Source organism: Excalfactoria chinensis, chromosome 12, assembly GCF_039878825.1.
Source record: "Excalfactoria chinensis isolate bCotChi1 chromosome 12, bCotChi1.hap2, whole genome shotgun sequence".
Classification (NCBI taxonomy): Eukaryota; Metazoa; Chordata; class Aves; order Galliformes; family Phasianidae; genus Excalfactoria; species Excalfactoria chinensis.
This window is the reverse complement of record NC_092836.1, coordinates 13,282,032-13,300,541: the sequence shown is the minus strand read 5'-3', so window position 1 is coordinate 13,300,541 and position 18,510 is coordinate 13,282,032. Positions and strand designations below refer to the sequence as shown.

The 18,510-nt window shown below is 39.4% G+C and overlaps 1 protein-coding gene across 2 annotated transcripts in view; it reads right to left on the bottom strand.

Annotated features, from left to right (window-relative positions):
• Window positions 1–18,510, bottom strand: part of FAM120A (family with sequence similarity 120 member A) — a 47,436-nt gene that overhangs the window by 16,718 nt on the left and 12,208 nt on the right. For both annotated transcript variants that reach the window (XM_072347112.1, XM_072347110.1), the window contains exons 4-10: window positions 13,831–13,959; window positions 13,263–13,359; window positions 12,096–12,196; window positions 11,512–11,795; window positions 10,116–10,203; window positions 8,322–8,546; window positions 5,349–5,523 (exon numbers count right to left, since the gene is read on the bottom strand). In XM_072347112.1, coding sequence (XP_072203213.1) covers window positions 5,349–5,523; window positions 8,322–8,546; window positions 10,116–10,203; window positions 11,512–11,795; window positions 12,096–12,196; window positions 13,263–13,359; window positions 13,831–13,959 — 1,099 coding nt within the window. The remainder of the gene's footprint in view (window positions 1–5,348; window positions 5,524–8,321; window positions 8,547–10,115; window positions 10,204–11,511; window positions 11,796–12,095; window positions 12,197–13,262; window positions 13,360–13,830; window positions 13,960–18,510) is intronic.

The window sequence follows — 18,510 nt, the reverse complement described above, 5'->3', positions numbered from 1 at the left end:
AATTGATATGCAACACAGAAGACATGCATAGATTTTCTAAAAGAGCAGAATTTGAAAATGCAACTTTCCCCTAAAATACCTGCACCATTGATTAAAAACCTACAGAGATGCAATAAAAGCGAGTAGTGCATCAATAGAAATAGTTTCCATTTGTAGTCTTTTAGGAACAATATGATCCTACTGATAATAACTTAAATGAGATTAAAACTTAAGCCATGCTTGCCTGTAGTTCAAGTACTGCAGAGGAATTAAATCTCAAAGATGGGTTTTGGGTTTAGTTAGTTGGGTTTATTTAACCTAAAAAAATTATAAAAGTCATTTACATAAGCCTTTTGATAAAAAGCTGTGCTGTAAACTAAGAGGTTACTGTTCTTGTGGGCGCTTTGCTCTCATCTACAAAAGTAGTGTTCGACTCTACACAAGTGCTGAAGCACCTTCCCTTTTCACGCTGGAAGACAACTAAACCAGAACAAGAGTTTAAAGTTAAGACTGACAAATGATATCTTTGGCCTTGGAGTGACCCCAAGTTTGACACAGCCCAAAATTTGTTTGCACTCTTCTTAACTCAGAGCCCAGTTATGCAGTGTGGAAAGATTCAAGGAGCTTGTTAGTGAAGCTTCAGGTTACAGCCCAGAGAAAATGCTTCACTAGTGAAGCAGTGCACGAGACCAGACCAGCCCTTTCTGCTGGAAACCCCTCCTTTACAGATTGAGAAAAGAATACTGTTGGCGCAAGGATAATTCTCACAGCTACAAAGTCTCCATCAGCAGTCAGACATCAGCCTTGCACAGGGTTTTATAATTAGGGGCAGACAAACCATGGCAGAGGCCATGACCTGGATTTAAAAAGAAGCTCCAGACCATCTTAAAGCAATCTCTCCTGCTTTTCTGGACTAGAACTACTACGGTAGCATTACAGCTACACTTCACAGACAGCAGGCTAAGTTTTACAAAGACAACATGCAGCAGTGAAAATAAATATGCTGATATATTTAGTTGGTAGCCTCACTACAAAATCATGTTCTATTTTGGTTGCTACCAGATTTTATATGCTGCTAAGCTATTCAAGAGGGGCTTTAACAGCCAGCAGAGCAACTCTGTTATTTGCAAAGGCTCTATCAAACCAGCGTTTACTTCTTGCTTAGGCCTGGGACAGCAAACATGAATACATAAGATGCATCTTCTGAAGGCTTTCAAATACAAGGACTACTCCAAAAGTAATGCTTCCTATTTTATGATGTGGGCCCACGATGTCAAAGGTAGATGCTGGTCATATGGCAGTTGATGCTGAAACTTTCTGCCAATATTCCATTACATTTTGTTGCCACATGACAGATTGCAGCAGAGACAGTTTGACAACCAACAAAACAGCTGTGTTCTGGAGTTCTACTCCTCTTCCCTTCAACTTCCTTTTGACACTGGAGGCAATATTCCTAGCTATAGCCTGCATCTCTCTTTGGATGCCCTGTCAAAGCCAGCCAGATGCATTCTCTATAAGCACACCACACCTGAAGCATTCCCAGAGGACCAGCTTCCATCACTTCCTTACAAAAGACAACTGCAGGGATACAGAGCTTTGCAGAACACAAATGTGTCATTACCTCCATCAGGTTTTTGCTAAAAGAAGGAAATACTTTGTCTATAATTTCTACCTGAAATCTTATCTTTCAACATTTAAGCACTGTTCAAAGCCTTTAGTCTTGGCATAAGAACTTCCATGATCCTATGAGATCAAGATCAAAAAGCGCCTTGGTTTGCTCTTCTTCAGTAATACACTACCTGTAGAGGTTACACTAAAGAGCTACCTTGTTTCCTAAATTGAGCAATGCACTAGTTATTTTAGGAAAGGTAACGATTCTTCTTGGAGAACGGTTTAATACGAAGAGAAGTGGCAAACAGCCTCCTGGCTGCGAACGATGGGAAGAAGAAATTATAGTTGTATCAGCTGACAAGTAGTTGCAGCATTGTTCACTCAAATTTAACATTTAACAGATGAATCGAGGACTAGTTCATATCTACTTATTTCTCCAGAGCGTTTCTTACACATTGGCAACTTTGTATTGGGACTGCTGCCAAAAACACCATCTTCCTCCACTGCTCAGTATCTCTGTCCTCAGAAGAACGTTTTGTGTTTTCCTTCCAGGACTTCCACTTTATGATAAGAAACGTCTACCCTGAAGACGACATGAACTACAACAAGCGCTCAGGATAAGTTCACGTTTAGTCACAACACGACAGAACTAATTATACTGTTTTTCATAATAAATTTCCTCCTGTTGCTGATGAGTAGATCTGAATACTCACAGTAGCCCAAGGAACGGTACAATATAGTGATGTCTGCTTTGAACATCACCCTCAAGACACTTGAAGGTCAGTCCAAGTGCAGAGTTCAACACCAACCTACACTGAGGTAACCTGCTTGATAAACATACATGAATATCACAGGCTCATAAGCAATAGCATCCAGCATGCTCCAGCTGTATGTTAAAACCTTCACTGCTACCTGTGACTCAGATGTTTTCTGACAAATTCTGACTCAGATGTTCTCTGAGAAATTACAGAACAGGGCAATCACCAACAGCATGAGGTTTATCAAAATCATGCACCATTTCTGCACCTGGGACAAGGCAACCCTGGCTATACATACAAGCCATGGGACAAGAGGTTGGAGAGTAGCCCCATGGAAAGGGATCCATGGTTCTGGTAGACAGCAAGTTGAATCTGAGTCACCGATGTGTCCTGGCAGACAAAAGGGCCTCTTAGCATTTTTTTCCCTCCACAAACTGACCATGAGATGTGAAGTACTAACACCTTCAGAAAATGAGATAGCTAATGCGGATTAATCAAGAGTCTTTTCACCTCATAATCTTCATTGACAGTGCAGCTGGAGCAAAGCATGTTTGATTTTGCAAAAGGGCAATTGCTCAAGATACGATTTTCCTTTTGGCAGAAACAGTGTCAGCTGAGCACATCCTTGATGGAGAACAGAATATCACAAGGTGGCTAGGCTTAAAATAACAAATCCTCAGATCCAAGCAACAGTAACGGCAGCTTGTACAAGTGTGCATTTCTCCACAGAGTGGAAGGGGCAGATGGTTTCAGAGCTTGAAAAGAAGAGCAAGTCAGACACTTTGACTACCTCCTCTCACAAGCACGGGGAGCACAGCCAATGGCATGCCCTTGGCACTAGAAGCACAATGAACGACGTTGCAATTCAGCTTTTCACGTCCTCTGGGAGCAGACATGAGAACGTGTCCAGAAAAGGCATTACTTAGCAGGCAATTACTACTAAAAAGCCTCACTACTTCTAACAGATCTGTTGTTTCTAATTGACTTTTCAACTGCATAAAAATAATCATGATTTAAAAGACAGAAAAGATCTATCTGATGACAGATCAATCCTCTTACTGTCTGTGTATTTGGTAATAGTACTGACACCCCAAGTTTATTCTGCACTTTTCAGCTTCCTCTAATCCTCACACACAGTACACCTGGAAATTATTTACATACAATATGTTGCCAGTGCTATGGTTCGTACAACTACAGAATTTTAGATGTATTAATTAATAGAATCAACTGTCTACATAAACCTAGAGACAACGCACATCATTTAGAAATTTAGTTCTCTTGATTGTTCTGATTTCTTTTCTGCCAATTACTCTTTCATATGTGCTTGTTTTCAGAGAGCAGCAATAGAAGCAGAATCACAATCATTTGTTCACTATATCCTGTGTTGTAGCCCTTAGAGAAGTCAGTAGGGACTACTGAGTGTGACACAGGATATTTGAGAAATCAGCTCTTGCTGTTTAGGATGCTATTCTCTGTACCCGGCACAATCTGCTCAGTTCTTGCTGTTTTGTAATTGAGATGACCAAATGAAATGCATTCCTGTAACCTACTCCCTTTCAAACCGCAAGCTATTGTCTTAGCTAAAATCTACCTTTACCAGCAATTGTAGCTTTGTGCTGAAACTACTCATGTTTGAGCAGATGTGCCATTTTTGTTGTTTTTTTTTTCCTATTAAAGCATGGCCAGTTCTAAAATAGAAGTAGGTCAGGTAACTGAATGTGTCCCGCAACAGTATCTGCTGGAGCTGCTGTTACTAAACAAGGTTAGCAGTAGCTTTCTTAGTCTCCACTGAGAATAAACCTCTGAAAAGCAGCATAAATGAAAAGACAAATTAGACGAGTATCCCAATAGTCTACAGAGAACATTCCAGGTTTACAAGGAGAAATCATCCTGAAAAATCAAAGCCGACCTTCAGTAGTGAGTTACTTTACTACTACAAGTGCAGTAGTACACTTAAGGACAGAACTCTAATGAGGGCAAATAGGTACTGTAAGTAACTTCATTACTTTGATCCTGAAATAACCTCACAACCTGAAATACTCTTATTTGAGTTAAAAGAGTTAAGCCTTCGACAACGTGTGATGAGACAACCAAACGGGGTGAATATTAATTCCCACAGCATAACTAAGTGTAGTAGTTGTTCACACGTTGTTGGCAGATTGCCACTTTCCTCATGAATACACGCAACAACTGAATATTCTTTTATACATCAAGGCTGTGAATAATGCTTTTAGACATTCTCAATATCTGCTTTTTGCATTTTGTACACAGACAGTAGACTCCTACGTATGAATACGTACTTCTACCACTGCTATCCACTTAATGCTTCAGCACTGCTTTAACCTTTATAAGATGCTACTGTAAAGTTCAATCATTTCCTTGCATGCATTTCATTATAAATAAGTAAAACACTCCAGAATGAGTTGACTGAATTTTCTGGAAGTAGTTCCTAGAAGCAGAAAACTTAAGAAGATAACTTCCAGATTAATGTAAGGATTAACACTCGTCTTTTTGACTGAATCAGCAAAAAGATCTTTTGACAAGCCTGTTCACAAAGGTTCAGTCTGCTTTTATTTACATCACACCTCATTGCTGCAGATTTTAAACCACATATTTATGTCAACACTTGAAAGTTACTGCACAGAGCTGCTCAGAAGACAAATTTCCTCAAATCAAGTTCTGACATGTATGCTGAAAATTCCATCCAATAACAACATGACTTGCTGCAAGCCTGAGAGCAGCTTGAACACACTTACTGAAAAACAAACTCTGGAACTTGCTTAGAAAAGGGTAATGCTTACAAGTTCTTAAGCTACTTCAAAAAACAATATCTCAAATTCAAAACATCTTCTATTATCCACGGATCAAATAAGCCACAAATTTCCCCAGTTCTATAGCTGCATTCATGAAACCTTATTAACTATTCTCATTCAAATTACAGTACAAAGGGAAACATAGCAAAAGGGAAGAGCAATAAAGAATGGATTCTACAGTACATACATTCTGGTGGAAGTCTGTTCTTTCTAAAAGCGAGTCTTTCCGTTTTCTTTCTGCTTTCTGCCAAACTAAACAGGACTCCGTAAACATACTGACGAACTGGCCTATAAAGCAGAGCAGCAGGAGGCAGGTCTTTGTTGGCTTCATCTTCTATAGAAACAGCAATTTTGATTTCACCCTTTTCCATGAAAAGAAATTAGAAAAACACGACATGTTAGAATGAGCAAAAATGAAGTATTTATGTATGCTCAGTAACTCAATCGAGCTCTAAAGCGAATCCCACCTTGTCAAGGACGTGATTCAGCAGTAATACGGATCTTATGCATGTGAAGGTAACTCCAGACAAGGATTACCCTGCTGCAATCTACTTCTTTTCTTCCAGTAAATCTCTGAGCTCTGATTATTCCCATCACTTATGCATTTTTTTCCCCACCACACGCTTGTTCTTTTTGTTTGGATTACCTAAATACTGATTTTTACATACAGATACTTCTGGGACCAAAACAGTATGTATGACAATAACATAATGTGCCTATTGAAGTAAGACACTCAAAGCACATTTGAAGAAAAAATGCTAAAAATCAGCCTAGATTGCAGACAGTCATTAAAAAAAATATTCATGCTGCCTAAAAACACCAGTTTGAAGTTTGGGTGCAAGGATCTGAAACAGAACTGGGGGGGAATCACTGTGCAAAGTAACATTAAGAGAAAGCCTGGCCAAACAACTGCAACTGGGGATTATGTAAGTAATGTTGCTTTATATGAGGGTAAAGCATTTTATGCTTTCGTTTTCAGAAACAAAACATGAAAAGGCCTTCCAGCTCTCCTAAAATAGCAGCAATGTTCTATATTTTCAGTATCTGTGCATCCAACTATGCTCAGTTTTTCTTGGAAAACTACTCATTCCTATTGGTAAAGGTGTCAAGAATCAATAATACCTTTCAAAGCTTACTCAGCATTCTCTTCTTTCTGACATCGGTGACCTCAACAAAAAACTCCTTAAAAACAAACCTCATCCTTTTCCAGAGATGCATCTCACAGATTAAGTACCTGCTGTTTTCTAAAAGGGCATTTTCTACCTGTTGTAAGTTTAATTCCTTCTCAAGTAAATGCAACCTGCAGAAGATCCCCATCAATCCCATTGTTTTTTTTTTGGCACACAAGGAATTTTTAAGCAAATTAACAGAAATTATCTCATGTAAAGAGAATGCAGATTTAGAACAACACTAAAAGGAGCCACATTGATGATATTCCCAAATAAACTGCAGTAAAGAGATGAGATACAGGGAAGCACTACAGCATTCTGTATGCTCAAAAGCCTTTATAATCAACATAAGCCAGATTAAAATGCAGAAACTGGTGGAAGCTGTAAACAGCTGTAGGTGTATATTTACACAGACGTTACTAGCTTGCTTCGACTTTTTTGTATCACTTTTGGTTACATAAAGATCTCTATTATAGATATCAGATATATGGTTAAAGTACTACAAAAAAAGAGTTTATCATGTATACAGACAACACTAAGCTAGCTATAAAGGATGTGTGAAAAGTTTCTCTATATGTTTAACAACAGCATAACACAGAACATCTTTGTGTGCCAATTTCTAAAGCATCTCAAAATCAATCAATGAGGAACCTGTCAACATTTTTCTGGCACACTTGAGGTCCCCAGTGAATATTCAAAAAACATTTCAGGTAGTAGAGGAAAGAAAAGAAAAAGCAGTACGGATTCATTTGATTTATATTGTGACAGTCTCTAGATTCATTTCTTTTTTCTGCTAGGAGGGAATTCCCAACGTTCAGGTCTTTAATTAGTTTCTTCTCATTTTGAGACAGGAAACGTCCAGTAGTATTTAAATGTACTGAGAGTATACGGCTATACAAAATGTGAAACAGAATTGGCACCAATGGGTCTTTATAGGTCTCTTGTTGCTTCTCCACTTTTCTTTGATAAACATGGGAAGTACAAGAACATGACAGCAATAGCAGGAAACCCAAACCTTTCTTTCTGTGCATTTCAAATTCCAGTCTATTGTCCTTACTGGCCTAAAATGGATTATAAGACAAATGCAAATGAACAGCAGTGTGGACAGTGCCCTTTTGCTGTACGCTGTACAAATATGTACAGTGAATGGGCCAGATGTACAGGAACCGGTACTAAATGCTTCGAACACTACGGTGGAAGAGGATTCATTGTTTCCTTCTGGGACTCTTCTGCTTGCACTCAGAAGGAACAATGAGTAGAACTCATCCCTTTTGGAACTCAACTAAGTCAAACACAGGGCTGTGCAGAACACAGCTTCTCCACTGCTGTGATTCCTTCCACTACTTACTTTGGCAAGAAGCTGTCCCATTGCTTTTCAAGATGTTCCTATGTGGCCACTGAGATAGACTTTTTTCATACTGCAGAAAAAGCGGCCTAAGCTGTGTGGAAGTGCTTGCAGCTTACCTGGGATCTCAAGGACTGCACATAAAATAAATCAATGACCAAAGAACTCATTGCATCATCAAGTTCTACAAGTGCATTTTATGATACAACAAGAGGGGTTTATCACAGGTGCTACGTCTTTATTGGGGTTGGCTACTAAGGATAGGAGGGATTACATTATGAGGGAAAACAATCTAAATATTGTTTAATATTGAAACACCAAAGCACACATCACACTCTAAAAATGGGCAATACAAACACGGGTATGTAAAAGGATCAAAATAAAATACTAAAGTCAAAAGAAGTTGGTTGGTTTGTCTTTTTAAAATAAACAATAATAACAGTCACCTCATACCTACAGCAACAATGTACCAGCCCAGATCACTGGTTAAAAATCAAGTGGAAAAAGTGCTAGAAGCACTAAAATCAGAACAAAACTCAAAGCTTAAAACAGGATGTAAAACTACAAAATTATTTAGCCAGATACATAAGTGCAATTATCTTTAGAGAAAGATTATTTTATAGCACATAGTTTTAAAATGTCATACCTTGGTTAGGACATGAAAGATGTAGGGATACATTAACCCCTTCTTGTGCCTGTGTTCTGCCACTCTTAATACTTCAGGTGCTACTGGAGGTAATGGAGGGGTAGTGATATCCATGTGGTTTCTGGTGGGCATTGACAAAAGGCATGGGATCTGTGGATTACTGGTTTGATTCCCTTTGACATCGGCTGCCTGACTTCCTGAAGAAGCACTAGAGGAACCTTCTGCCTATAACAGAGCACACAACATCAAGAGCTTTTTAATACAAACAGAAGATCAGCCAATGGGGAAATAGTATTTTAAGAGTACATTTAAGCACACAATAAAAGAGGATGTTACTATAAGACTATACTTTGGAGTTGGTAGACCAGACTTTTAATTTATGAAAGTGATAGTATATAGAATAAATGGTTAAAGCCGGTGGTACAGAACTCTTTGACGCAATGTGGTGTGTGCTCAAGAAATGGAACTGCCTTCTGCTACTGAGGGCTGAAGAAGTGGTTTGATATTCAAGAAAAGCATGTAAGTAAAACAAATTAAATTAGTTGCACTCAAGTCGGACTGCATGCATACATCTCCTGGAAAGTTGAATCACTGCTTACACAGCCCTAATTCTGCATGTACAAAGAGGCAGGCAGCTGTGCCCTGCAGCACGTCCCACCCAGCCATCACCCAGCTGGGGAAGCGGTGCCCAGCCGGCTGCCCCCATATCTGCTCTGCAGGGCAGCACTGTGCACGCAGGGCTGCAGCTGGGGTGTGCCGTGCTCTGTGCATGGCCATAGCACAGACAAGAAAGGAATGCAATAGGTCACATTAGCATTTGCATATGGTGACTAATCCACAGGCAGATACAGTTATCACGCGGGGTGTAGTCTGCAAAAATAATAAGCACCAATGGATGAAATCATCAGCTTGATATTTTAAGCACAAAGCCAAAATTTACTGGAATTTCTATATGAAAGGTACAGGGATAAGGTTTTGTTCTTTGTTCCCCAGCACAAGTAACTTAGAATTGTTTTCTTCTTTGCTTTGATTTTTTTAACTTGTTTTTGAAACAAAAGCAATGGCTGGAGCACAGCTCCATCACAAAAATGCACGAGTATCACATGCAAATGATCACAACATTCTAAGAACAACTCAAAGTCATGAAACAGATCATCACACTTTTCATTTGACAATGATTTTGTATCTCGAAGAAAATAAATAAATTGGGTAATGTTAAGTCTTTAATAACGCTTTAATCATCCCACCTTCACTTAGTTACACTGCAATACATTGTAGCTAGTCCCATGGAGCTACTTCAACACATTAGGTGAAAGTCTTAGCAAGCACTTCTAAAGGACTTTCACGCTTCATCTGAGCTTTAATACACCCGTAATAGCCCATAGCTAATGCTTAAATACGGTGTTAGAGCTGCCCTCACTACACTGTAGCTTATGTGACAGGGATCCTCTACCTGTGGATACCATCTCACTTATAGTGCTCTACTGCTTAGGAAAGGATGCAAGGATGAGGCTGTTAGCCAAAAGGTTCATAGGTTTGTTTCTACTTTGTATTTATTATTTTCCAAAACAGCATACTTAATTTTTATGTATAAGCTAACATTATTCTCCGGAAAATTTCTTAGTAAATTTTAAAGCTACTGTTCTGTAATTGACAAAAACAAGTTAAAAAAAAAAAATCACATTAAGTCTCACAGATCAATTTTGAACCTTCTACTCAGCAGTTCACTATAAAACTTAAAACACAAAGCAATACATTGCAATGTTTGGAACTCCATTGTTCCGAAGGAATTACCTTTGTTTGGTCTCCCAGGTCTCCACGTGTTTGACTTTCTGACTGGGTTCCTGTTTTTTCCCAGCCGATTTTGTTCCCACTGACATGGCTGAAGGACAGCATAAAGAAAAACAGAGTTAAAGTACCATTAAAGATGCAATGAATCCTTGGTTGCTCTTAATCGAACGATTAACCAGAGAGGACTTTAAGGCATGCTACGTATTAGAAACTTCAATTCGTAGATATCTAAGTGTCTTCAAAATCCCTACTTTTATTCATTTACGCTGTATCAATACATGGATCATATTTCAAAGTAACAGGGAATCCTTTACAATGACTAAATGATGTTCATGCAGGAAATATTCTTGATTGACCCTGAAATATCTGTCACCATGCCAAGTAATTTCCCTTGGTCAGAAGACTGCAAACAGTGATAATGCCTAGATTTCCATTTCCAAATTAATTCAAGACGTATTCCATAAAATTGTACTATAAAAAAAAACAAACACTGAAAAATACTTTATATGTGTGTAAAGGGGGTAATTTTCCAGTTCTGCACTGCAAAACACATGATAACGTATTTAAAGTTGACAGACTGCATCAGAAAAACCAAGTCCAAACCACTGTGAGTAACTGTAGATATGTTCAGAATTCAGTATCAAGTAGAAGCGTATTTGTACTATGACACACACTCTATCAGAGGCTATCACAGACCTGCTAAAGCCACAGGTTTTGATTCTCACCTTGTAAGCTACTACACCCAGCAAGACAAAAGGTAAACACAAACTGCCTCTGTTCACGTTTCCTTTTTGTAGGTCAGTAAGCAATAATTACAAGGAAGTCTGCGCAACTTTATTGCCAAGGACAGACATACGATCTAGTGGAAGTCTTAAAACACTTCTGTGGTAAACAAAGCGCATCAGTAGGAGAACAAAACCAATTTCACTGCAGCATAGTTATGTACATAGCCTGTCAATGAGAGCTCTTAAGTCATAGCGTTACATCTCAGCTTTCTGACACATCAAGTTTCTCTGCAAAACCACACTACCCCAAAATATTGAAAGTGCAAACCAGTTTTTAGTTGCAGAAGTTTCAATGAACTGTATGTGAGGCAGTATTTCTTTGATACAAAGAAAAGAACGGGGAGGTTTTATGACATTTACCAAAATCTCACTCCTTCCTTCTTTCAATAAAACATTAAGACCAGAAGTGGAAAAATACTGAATGCTATTTGGTTTTGGATTCCTGCTCATTAAAGGAACAAGGCGACAAGAGTGAACTATGGATATATTCACAGTCATAGTGACCTAACACTGTTTTCTGACAGCCTACCACATCGTTAATAAGCAGATTTAGTTACTTTCAGGATACTGATTATGAAAATAAGAGTAGGAAAACATCCTCGTGGACAACTTACTTCACTGCACCTCCATTGCCTTCATCGTTGTCGGAGGAGGATGATGTAGAAGAAGCAGGAAAATAGGTTGAATCCACATGATTAGGGCTCCCACTCTGAGCTGGATTTATTGGAGAAGATCGTTCATACAATGGTGTATGTTTTCCTTCATGAGGAATGTTGCTGTAGTTGTTCTGCTCAGAAAGATTTTTTCCACCTGTTTCCAAGGTGATGGCTGGCTCAGAGAGACTGTACGGGTACGGACCCTGACCTTGGGCACCACCCTGATTGGACATCTGCTGGGCCTAAAATACAGCAATGTTTCTTAAATAAAGGTAACTATAAGGATCCTCTTTAAAAAAAACAAAAACAAAACAAAAACACAAGCATATACTATTTATTCTAACGTGCACGTGAAATCTCATCCATCTTGGGCATTCATGTAATTTGGTGCACCACAGACCATGGATTCTTTATAGCTCCAGGATGAAAATGCAATCAGTGAACACACAGGCTAAAAATGTTGGATGTAACCTTTCCCACCTAGACTTTAATTCAATGAGCATGACAGGTTTCTCTCAAGAAGGGCAGAGAGATACACTTACCACAGGTTTTGCTTGTAGTGAGGTCTGTGGAATGTTAAGCATCTGAGAAGGAACATATGGTGGCACTATCCCAGGCATTCCAAACTGATTTGGTCTGGCTGCTGCATTGCAAATGGGGAGGAGAAATAACAAACAGGAGGAAAAGAAAACCACTCATGAAAACGCACACTATTTATTTGACACAGTTTTTAGCATGTTTTTTTCCTTTTGCTTTCATGGTTTATTTTTTCTTGTTCTGTTAGCAGTTCTCCACTATGCCTTAAGTGAATTTCATTCATTTTTTAACTCACAATAGAAATATTCTGTAGCTTGTGAAGTCTGTTTTACCTGCCTCACGTTCTCTCAACTGTTCTCCTCTCTCCCTACTGTACAATAATTTTATTCTACCTGGAAACAAAAGAAAGCTTCAAAGAAAAAAAGCCCAACAGATGTGATAAGCAAGCAGCTGGCAAAAAACAATGTCATAAATACACATAATACCAGCACGCTCTATCACTTGAATATTGGATCTAGCATAGCCTTAATACACTTTTCACTGTAGCTTTTTGAAAGCTTAAAAAAAAAACAACAAAAAAATCCACAAAAGTAACAGCATACCAGTACAGAAACAAAAGCTTTGGAAAATTCCAGCTCCGATTAAGATTTTAATGTTAAGAATGAGGTATATGTGCTAAGTGCTATGGTCACAAGGTTAGTTCGTAAACCTTGGAACAACCTGAGATAGGTATCAATTAGTGTCTATAGCTTAAGCACATGTGTTAGGACATCAAAATAAACCTAAGGCTTGGAATGGATCTATAAAAAACATCAGGTATATCCAGTGAGGAGTATGAAATGTATTTTGTGGAAAAGAAATCGTCTTCGCGACTGAAAACAGACACCAGTTTTCACTCATTGCCAGCACTACATTCTGATGCTACCTAATGCTTAGACCTGACTCAGCAATAGCTAAGAGGAAAGTAAGTTCAGGTTGTTACTCTTTCTGGTAGAAGAGAACAACCTCTGCAAAGAACCTTTTCTGTAACACTGTATTCAAATGTTAATGAATATTGCCTGAGTGTATGTTTTTATAAGACCCTACTAATAATCTAGGGTTATTACAACAACAATTTCGGGTTACGTCAGGTTTTAGTTAAAGTGAGAAGTTGTATTTTCTTAATTACTTACCTATGTAATGTGGTGGATGAAATGGCATAGGTTTATTAGTTGCTGAGTAATAAGCAACTGCTCTCTTAAATCGAGTAACTTTGTCATCTGTTCTAGACTAAAATAAATAAATACAAAAAGAAATATCTATCAGGATCAGATCCAGGCACAACATCTACAGGTAAGAACAGAACTGCAGATTAGTCAACTACGGTCAACTATATGTGATTTATCACATACAGTATTAATGCCTATGGAGCCACAGAGACTCACCCTCACCAAAAACACTACATCAGCCCCTTTAAGGATAAAGCTTGAAAAACACTGCATATCTTCACGTACACAAAGCCAGACTACAAAACCTCTTTGGTTATCAAGAACTACACTTCAAAGCACTGTGACTATGTGTTAATAGTTCTGTCTTTCAAAAAAGCAGACAATTACATTAGAGTACCTACGACACTGCATACAACAACAGATTCCCGTATCTCCTGATTCGAGACCTTATTTTTACCGAATGCAATTGTGCAACGCAAATATAGGGCACAATTGTTTAAAACAAACAAACAATATTTTCTTCGTACTTTACCTGTGAGTGCTGAAAAACGTCTTTTGCTATGGCATCCAAATCAGTGGTGTCCTGAATATTACGGACGTAGTCAGCTACAGCTTTGATCACTACGTCACAAGGTGGTAAAACTAACTGGTGAGCACGTACCTATGAAAACAAACACGTTGACATGAGATAACAGGGTAGCCCAAGATCCTTCACTTACACAGTAAAGAATCAACCCAACTGTCTACTGGAAATATATTCAACGAAGTCTACGTTGACAGATTTAGGATCTAAACATTTTAGGGCTTTGCACCTTGCTTTCAAAACTTCAAGTTAAACAATGACTCACATATTTCACATCTACAGTATATACATATATATGTATCTACATGTATGTAAGAGAAACCTCACCTCTATGTAAATATTTGTTGCTTAAGTACCTGTTCCAACAACAGGCAAGGTCAAGAACGCTAATTATTATACAGCTTTCCAGCTGGACATTTCCTCTAAAACAAAATGCTTTAATAATATGAACATATGCATTTTACATATAGAGAATGAAAATACTTAATGTTCTACCCTCAGATGTCAGGTGTGCCTGACTAACTATTCTGAGCGCACAAGAAACATGCAAGTAAAAGCGTGCTAAAACTCTCCCTCAAGCTTATGACACTCCAGACCATACATTTCTGTCTACAGAACCCAGAATACAGCCTACTCAAGACCTTAGGAAAATAATGAATTCCCATTGATTCGCTGGTCACTGACTCAGGCCACGGGTTTGAGAAGATAAGAATCGCTCTGGATGTTACAGCACAAGAACTCCGTTTGTAGTAAGAAGAAAGAGCTGGAAGAACTTTGTGGGATGACTTCCAAAGCCTCTGCAGCTCCCACAGTTCAGCAGCTGACAACTGCAGATGGCTCCGCTGCTGTGCCAGAAAGTTTTAGACTCAGATCTTCGGCCTGAACCCTTCCAGTGTTTGCATGGAGAAAGGAAGGAAACCGGATAGCCCTGGAAACCGTGGCCTTCCATCTCAACTCTGTCAATAGGTTCCTCTATATCTAGCATCCTGAAAATAGTCTGAGGATTATTCAGCATATGATCATGGGAATTACCTCTCTCATATGTACTACATGATCCTGAACAGGAAGTTCAGGACAAGCAACCACCACAGTCCACTGTGAAGTTAGAAGCTGGGAGTTGTGCTGGAGCTGCGTCTCAAGAGCCACTCGCTGCAGGCAGGTCGCTGCCTTCCCACTGCTCTGCACAATGCAGGCAGAAGAAAGGCTTCGGCTCTGACTGCATGCCCTACATTTCAGGGAATGCCTAAGGAGCTTGTTAAGATGTCTGTCTGGAACCTCGTACAATTCCGGAGCACTCTATCAGTAGCTCCATGGGCAGCCAGGTTTTTAACTTTTATCTGCCCACTTCAAATATATCAGTGATTCAAGATCTGAGAGGTCACAATTATTGCTTCAGAGTTCTAGTTTTTAGATATGAGAAAAGGCGAAAAATCCTTATGCTTGTGCTCTAAAGAGGAACCACGCTTTACTAAAAACACTGCAATTCAGCCTTGTCAGATATGTTTATGCAAAATTCCTATTAACATTTCACTAGGTTTCACTCTGCAACTTGAAATCCACAAGTCCTCTTTATTTCATATGCAGTCTACCACATTACTTTCTCTCCTCTGCCTGTGTTGGATCGTTTATTATGCACTCTTACACGGCTTTAATATTTAGACCATGGAAATTTTGCTCAGATTCCCATTCGTATTAATTTTCCTCCCCTCATGTCTACTTTCTAGAAGTGTCAAGATATTCATTCTCTATCTGGGCATTCTCTGCCTGGGATGAGCCCTACATTTTGTAAGCCTGAATAAAGAACAGTCTGATTTAGTTTAGTCAGTGGCACAGCAGCTATTTTAATTATTATTGTTATTTTTGCAGACAGTAAATTTAAATTTCCAGCAGCATGCAATCTGAATGTACAGAATAATCCCAAACACAGATCACATTCACACATAAGCTCACAGGCAAAAATACTGATTGATAAAGGAATTCTGCTCCAATCTGCAAGCAGAAGAAATAGCTTCTCTTCTCACTGGTAATCTAAGCTGTTTTAGGAACACCTACCATTTTATTTGTGCACGTAACAACAGCACATCTCTAATGCAGCTGAATCACAACATGGCTGTGTCATGTTAGATGTGCTCTCTGCAGAGCACCTTGGAGAAATCCCATGTTACTGCCTAAGTGTTCCTGCAACGTCTGCTCCAAAATTCAGAGGGCAAAGAGAATAAGCAGCACCATCAGGGTGATGTCAGTTCCAAGATAGTAATATTTTTAAAACATTAAACAGCATCAACAGAAGATACTGAGACACTCAGCTCAGACCGTGCAAGTCCAAAGCTCAAGTGAGATGAATTAAGGGCTTACTATGCGTACCACAGCTGCTCTTAAACCAACAGCCTGAGGACCTCAGTGGGGCACACTCTTAACTCCTGATGTGAGACCTTCTTGAAGTACAGATTTACAGCATTACAGGTTCTGAGACATTTCAGACATCTGGTTTTTCTTTGTTTCAGAAGATTCCTGGCCCATAAGTAAGAACACCATCAAAATGAAATGTCCTGTGAGCTCCCACAGAAGCCAAAACAGAGAAGCAGAGAAATGAGATCAACTTTCCTATTATTAAGATTCCATTTTACAACTTTCCAGCAACCCAAAATTTCAGTTTTGCACTGGATCAGAAATGAGTTTCTAATCATGTGTGAATTAAAATGTAAGCTAAATCTTCAGCATTTATTAGGTATGGGGAAAATAAGAGAGCAGCAAAATTCACAGGAAACCTGTTAATGACTCGGACTTGCTGTCAGCTGCACTTAAAGATAACATTTTTTAAAAAGCCTTGGTTTTGACAAAAATCAACTTGCTAAACTACTTTATCAGAAGGGAAAAGGCTCACATATATGGAACTCCACTGGATTATTAGGATACTGGAGGAAGCACTTAAGCTCTACTTGGAAAAACAAGAGTTGCCATCATCTCCTGGCCACGAAGCCTTTAAAGGCTAATCAGCACTAGTACCAGTGCTTACTGTTGTGCCTGCTGGAAACAGATTATCGTTTCACTTTTATTTTCAAACCACTGAAAGAAGAGACTTTGACTGCTTAGTTATTGTGAGGTGATGCACAGGGAGCATTTTATACATAGGTAAGAGAAAAGGCTGAGGACCTGAGGAACACAAGTTATCTGCGTTTTCTTATTTTTGTGTAGTAATTTCTACTGAGATCCCATGCAAACTGCCTGCATCTTGCCTTGGCCTGTGAAAGTTACATACAAGGGAAGAGCACAAGCATAAACTCAAGGGATGACACAAGCACATAGGGTATAAGAGGATCTGCATGGCACTCCTGAACAGCATGAGCTTGAGGCCTGGGCTACCATCCATTGGAAGATCTAGACAAGCGAGTGGAACAGACCACCAGGAACCTTAAGCAATTGAACAAGCACAAAAGCAAGCACTGCACCTGGTCACTATGCAAGCTGGAGCTGCGCTGTGAAAGCCTGAGGCGAGCCAAAGGTGAGCCAGCAGGGCAGAGAGGAGAGGCCAGCTGGCACCAGGCCGGCATCCCAAGAATACAGCTAGCTGACCAGCCTTGGGATGGTTGCTGCTCCTTGGAGCTCACTGTATCACCTCCCCAACAGACTGCAAAGGAGTTGGTGAGCTTGGTCTGTAAGAGGCTGAGGGACTAAGGCTTACTAAGCCTGGCAGAGGCAAAGCTTCAGGGGTACCTTGGAATAGCCACTAAATACCCACTAAAATACCCACTAAAATTATAGAAATAGCCACTAAAATTCCAATACCCACTAAAAGTTTATCAAAAACATGGAGCCAGACGATGCATGCACTGCAGAAGGACAACAGATAAAAGGTACAGACAGACACAGGTCCAGCTCACATGCCAGGAAAAAACATTCTTCCCATGGGGATTGTCAGACTATGGAACAGGCTGCCCAGACAAGTTGGGCAATCTCCAACCACAGAGGTTTTCAAAGTAAGTCTAGGTAAAGCACTGAGCAACCTGTTCTGACCTCAAGTTGACCACGTTTTGAGCAGGAGTTTGGACTGGATGACCTCTCAAGGCCCTTTCCAGCCTGAGTTATCACTGTGGTGATCCTTCATGTTCAGCATAAGAACTCTTTAACCATATTTTAGAAGTAGCATCTGATCTGTAACACCTCAAGCACCTACTTAGCTTACTAGTCTCCCTCTGGCAGACATCTTCTGAAGTCAACAGAGAACGACAAGAACCCGAAGCGATTCACAGAAGCAGCCTAACCTGCCTATTTCTGGATTGTCTTCTGGAAGCATCTCTTTTTGTCCCTCCACTGAGCAGCCAAGGAGATTAGACAGATAATTTTGCTGGGTAAAAATAGATTTGATAAATTGTATGGTGGGCATATCAAGGACTTGCCGAAGAGGTCAGCAAATCCATCCTTTCAAATCCATCCTAACAGGAAGATAATCCATCACAAATGAAGACATCCATCTCACATAGTTTCAATGCATATTCTTCCTCTTCCAAAGAGGGAAGTTAGCTAAGGCTTGTTTCTAAGATTACATTTCCCTTGTATATACAGAGCTTGCATTTCTTTGACGCTATGCTTTCCCAGATCAACACCAACTCATTCTAGAGATGAGAACTG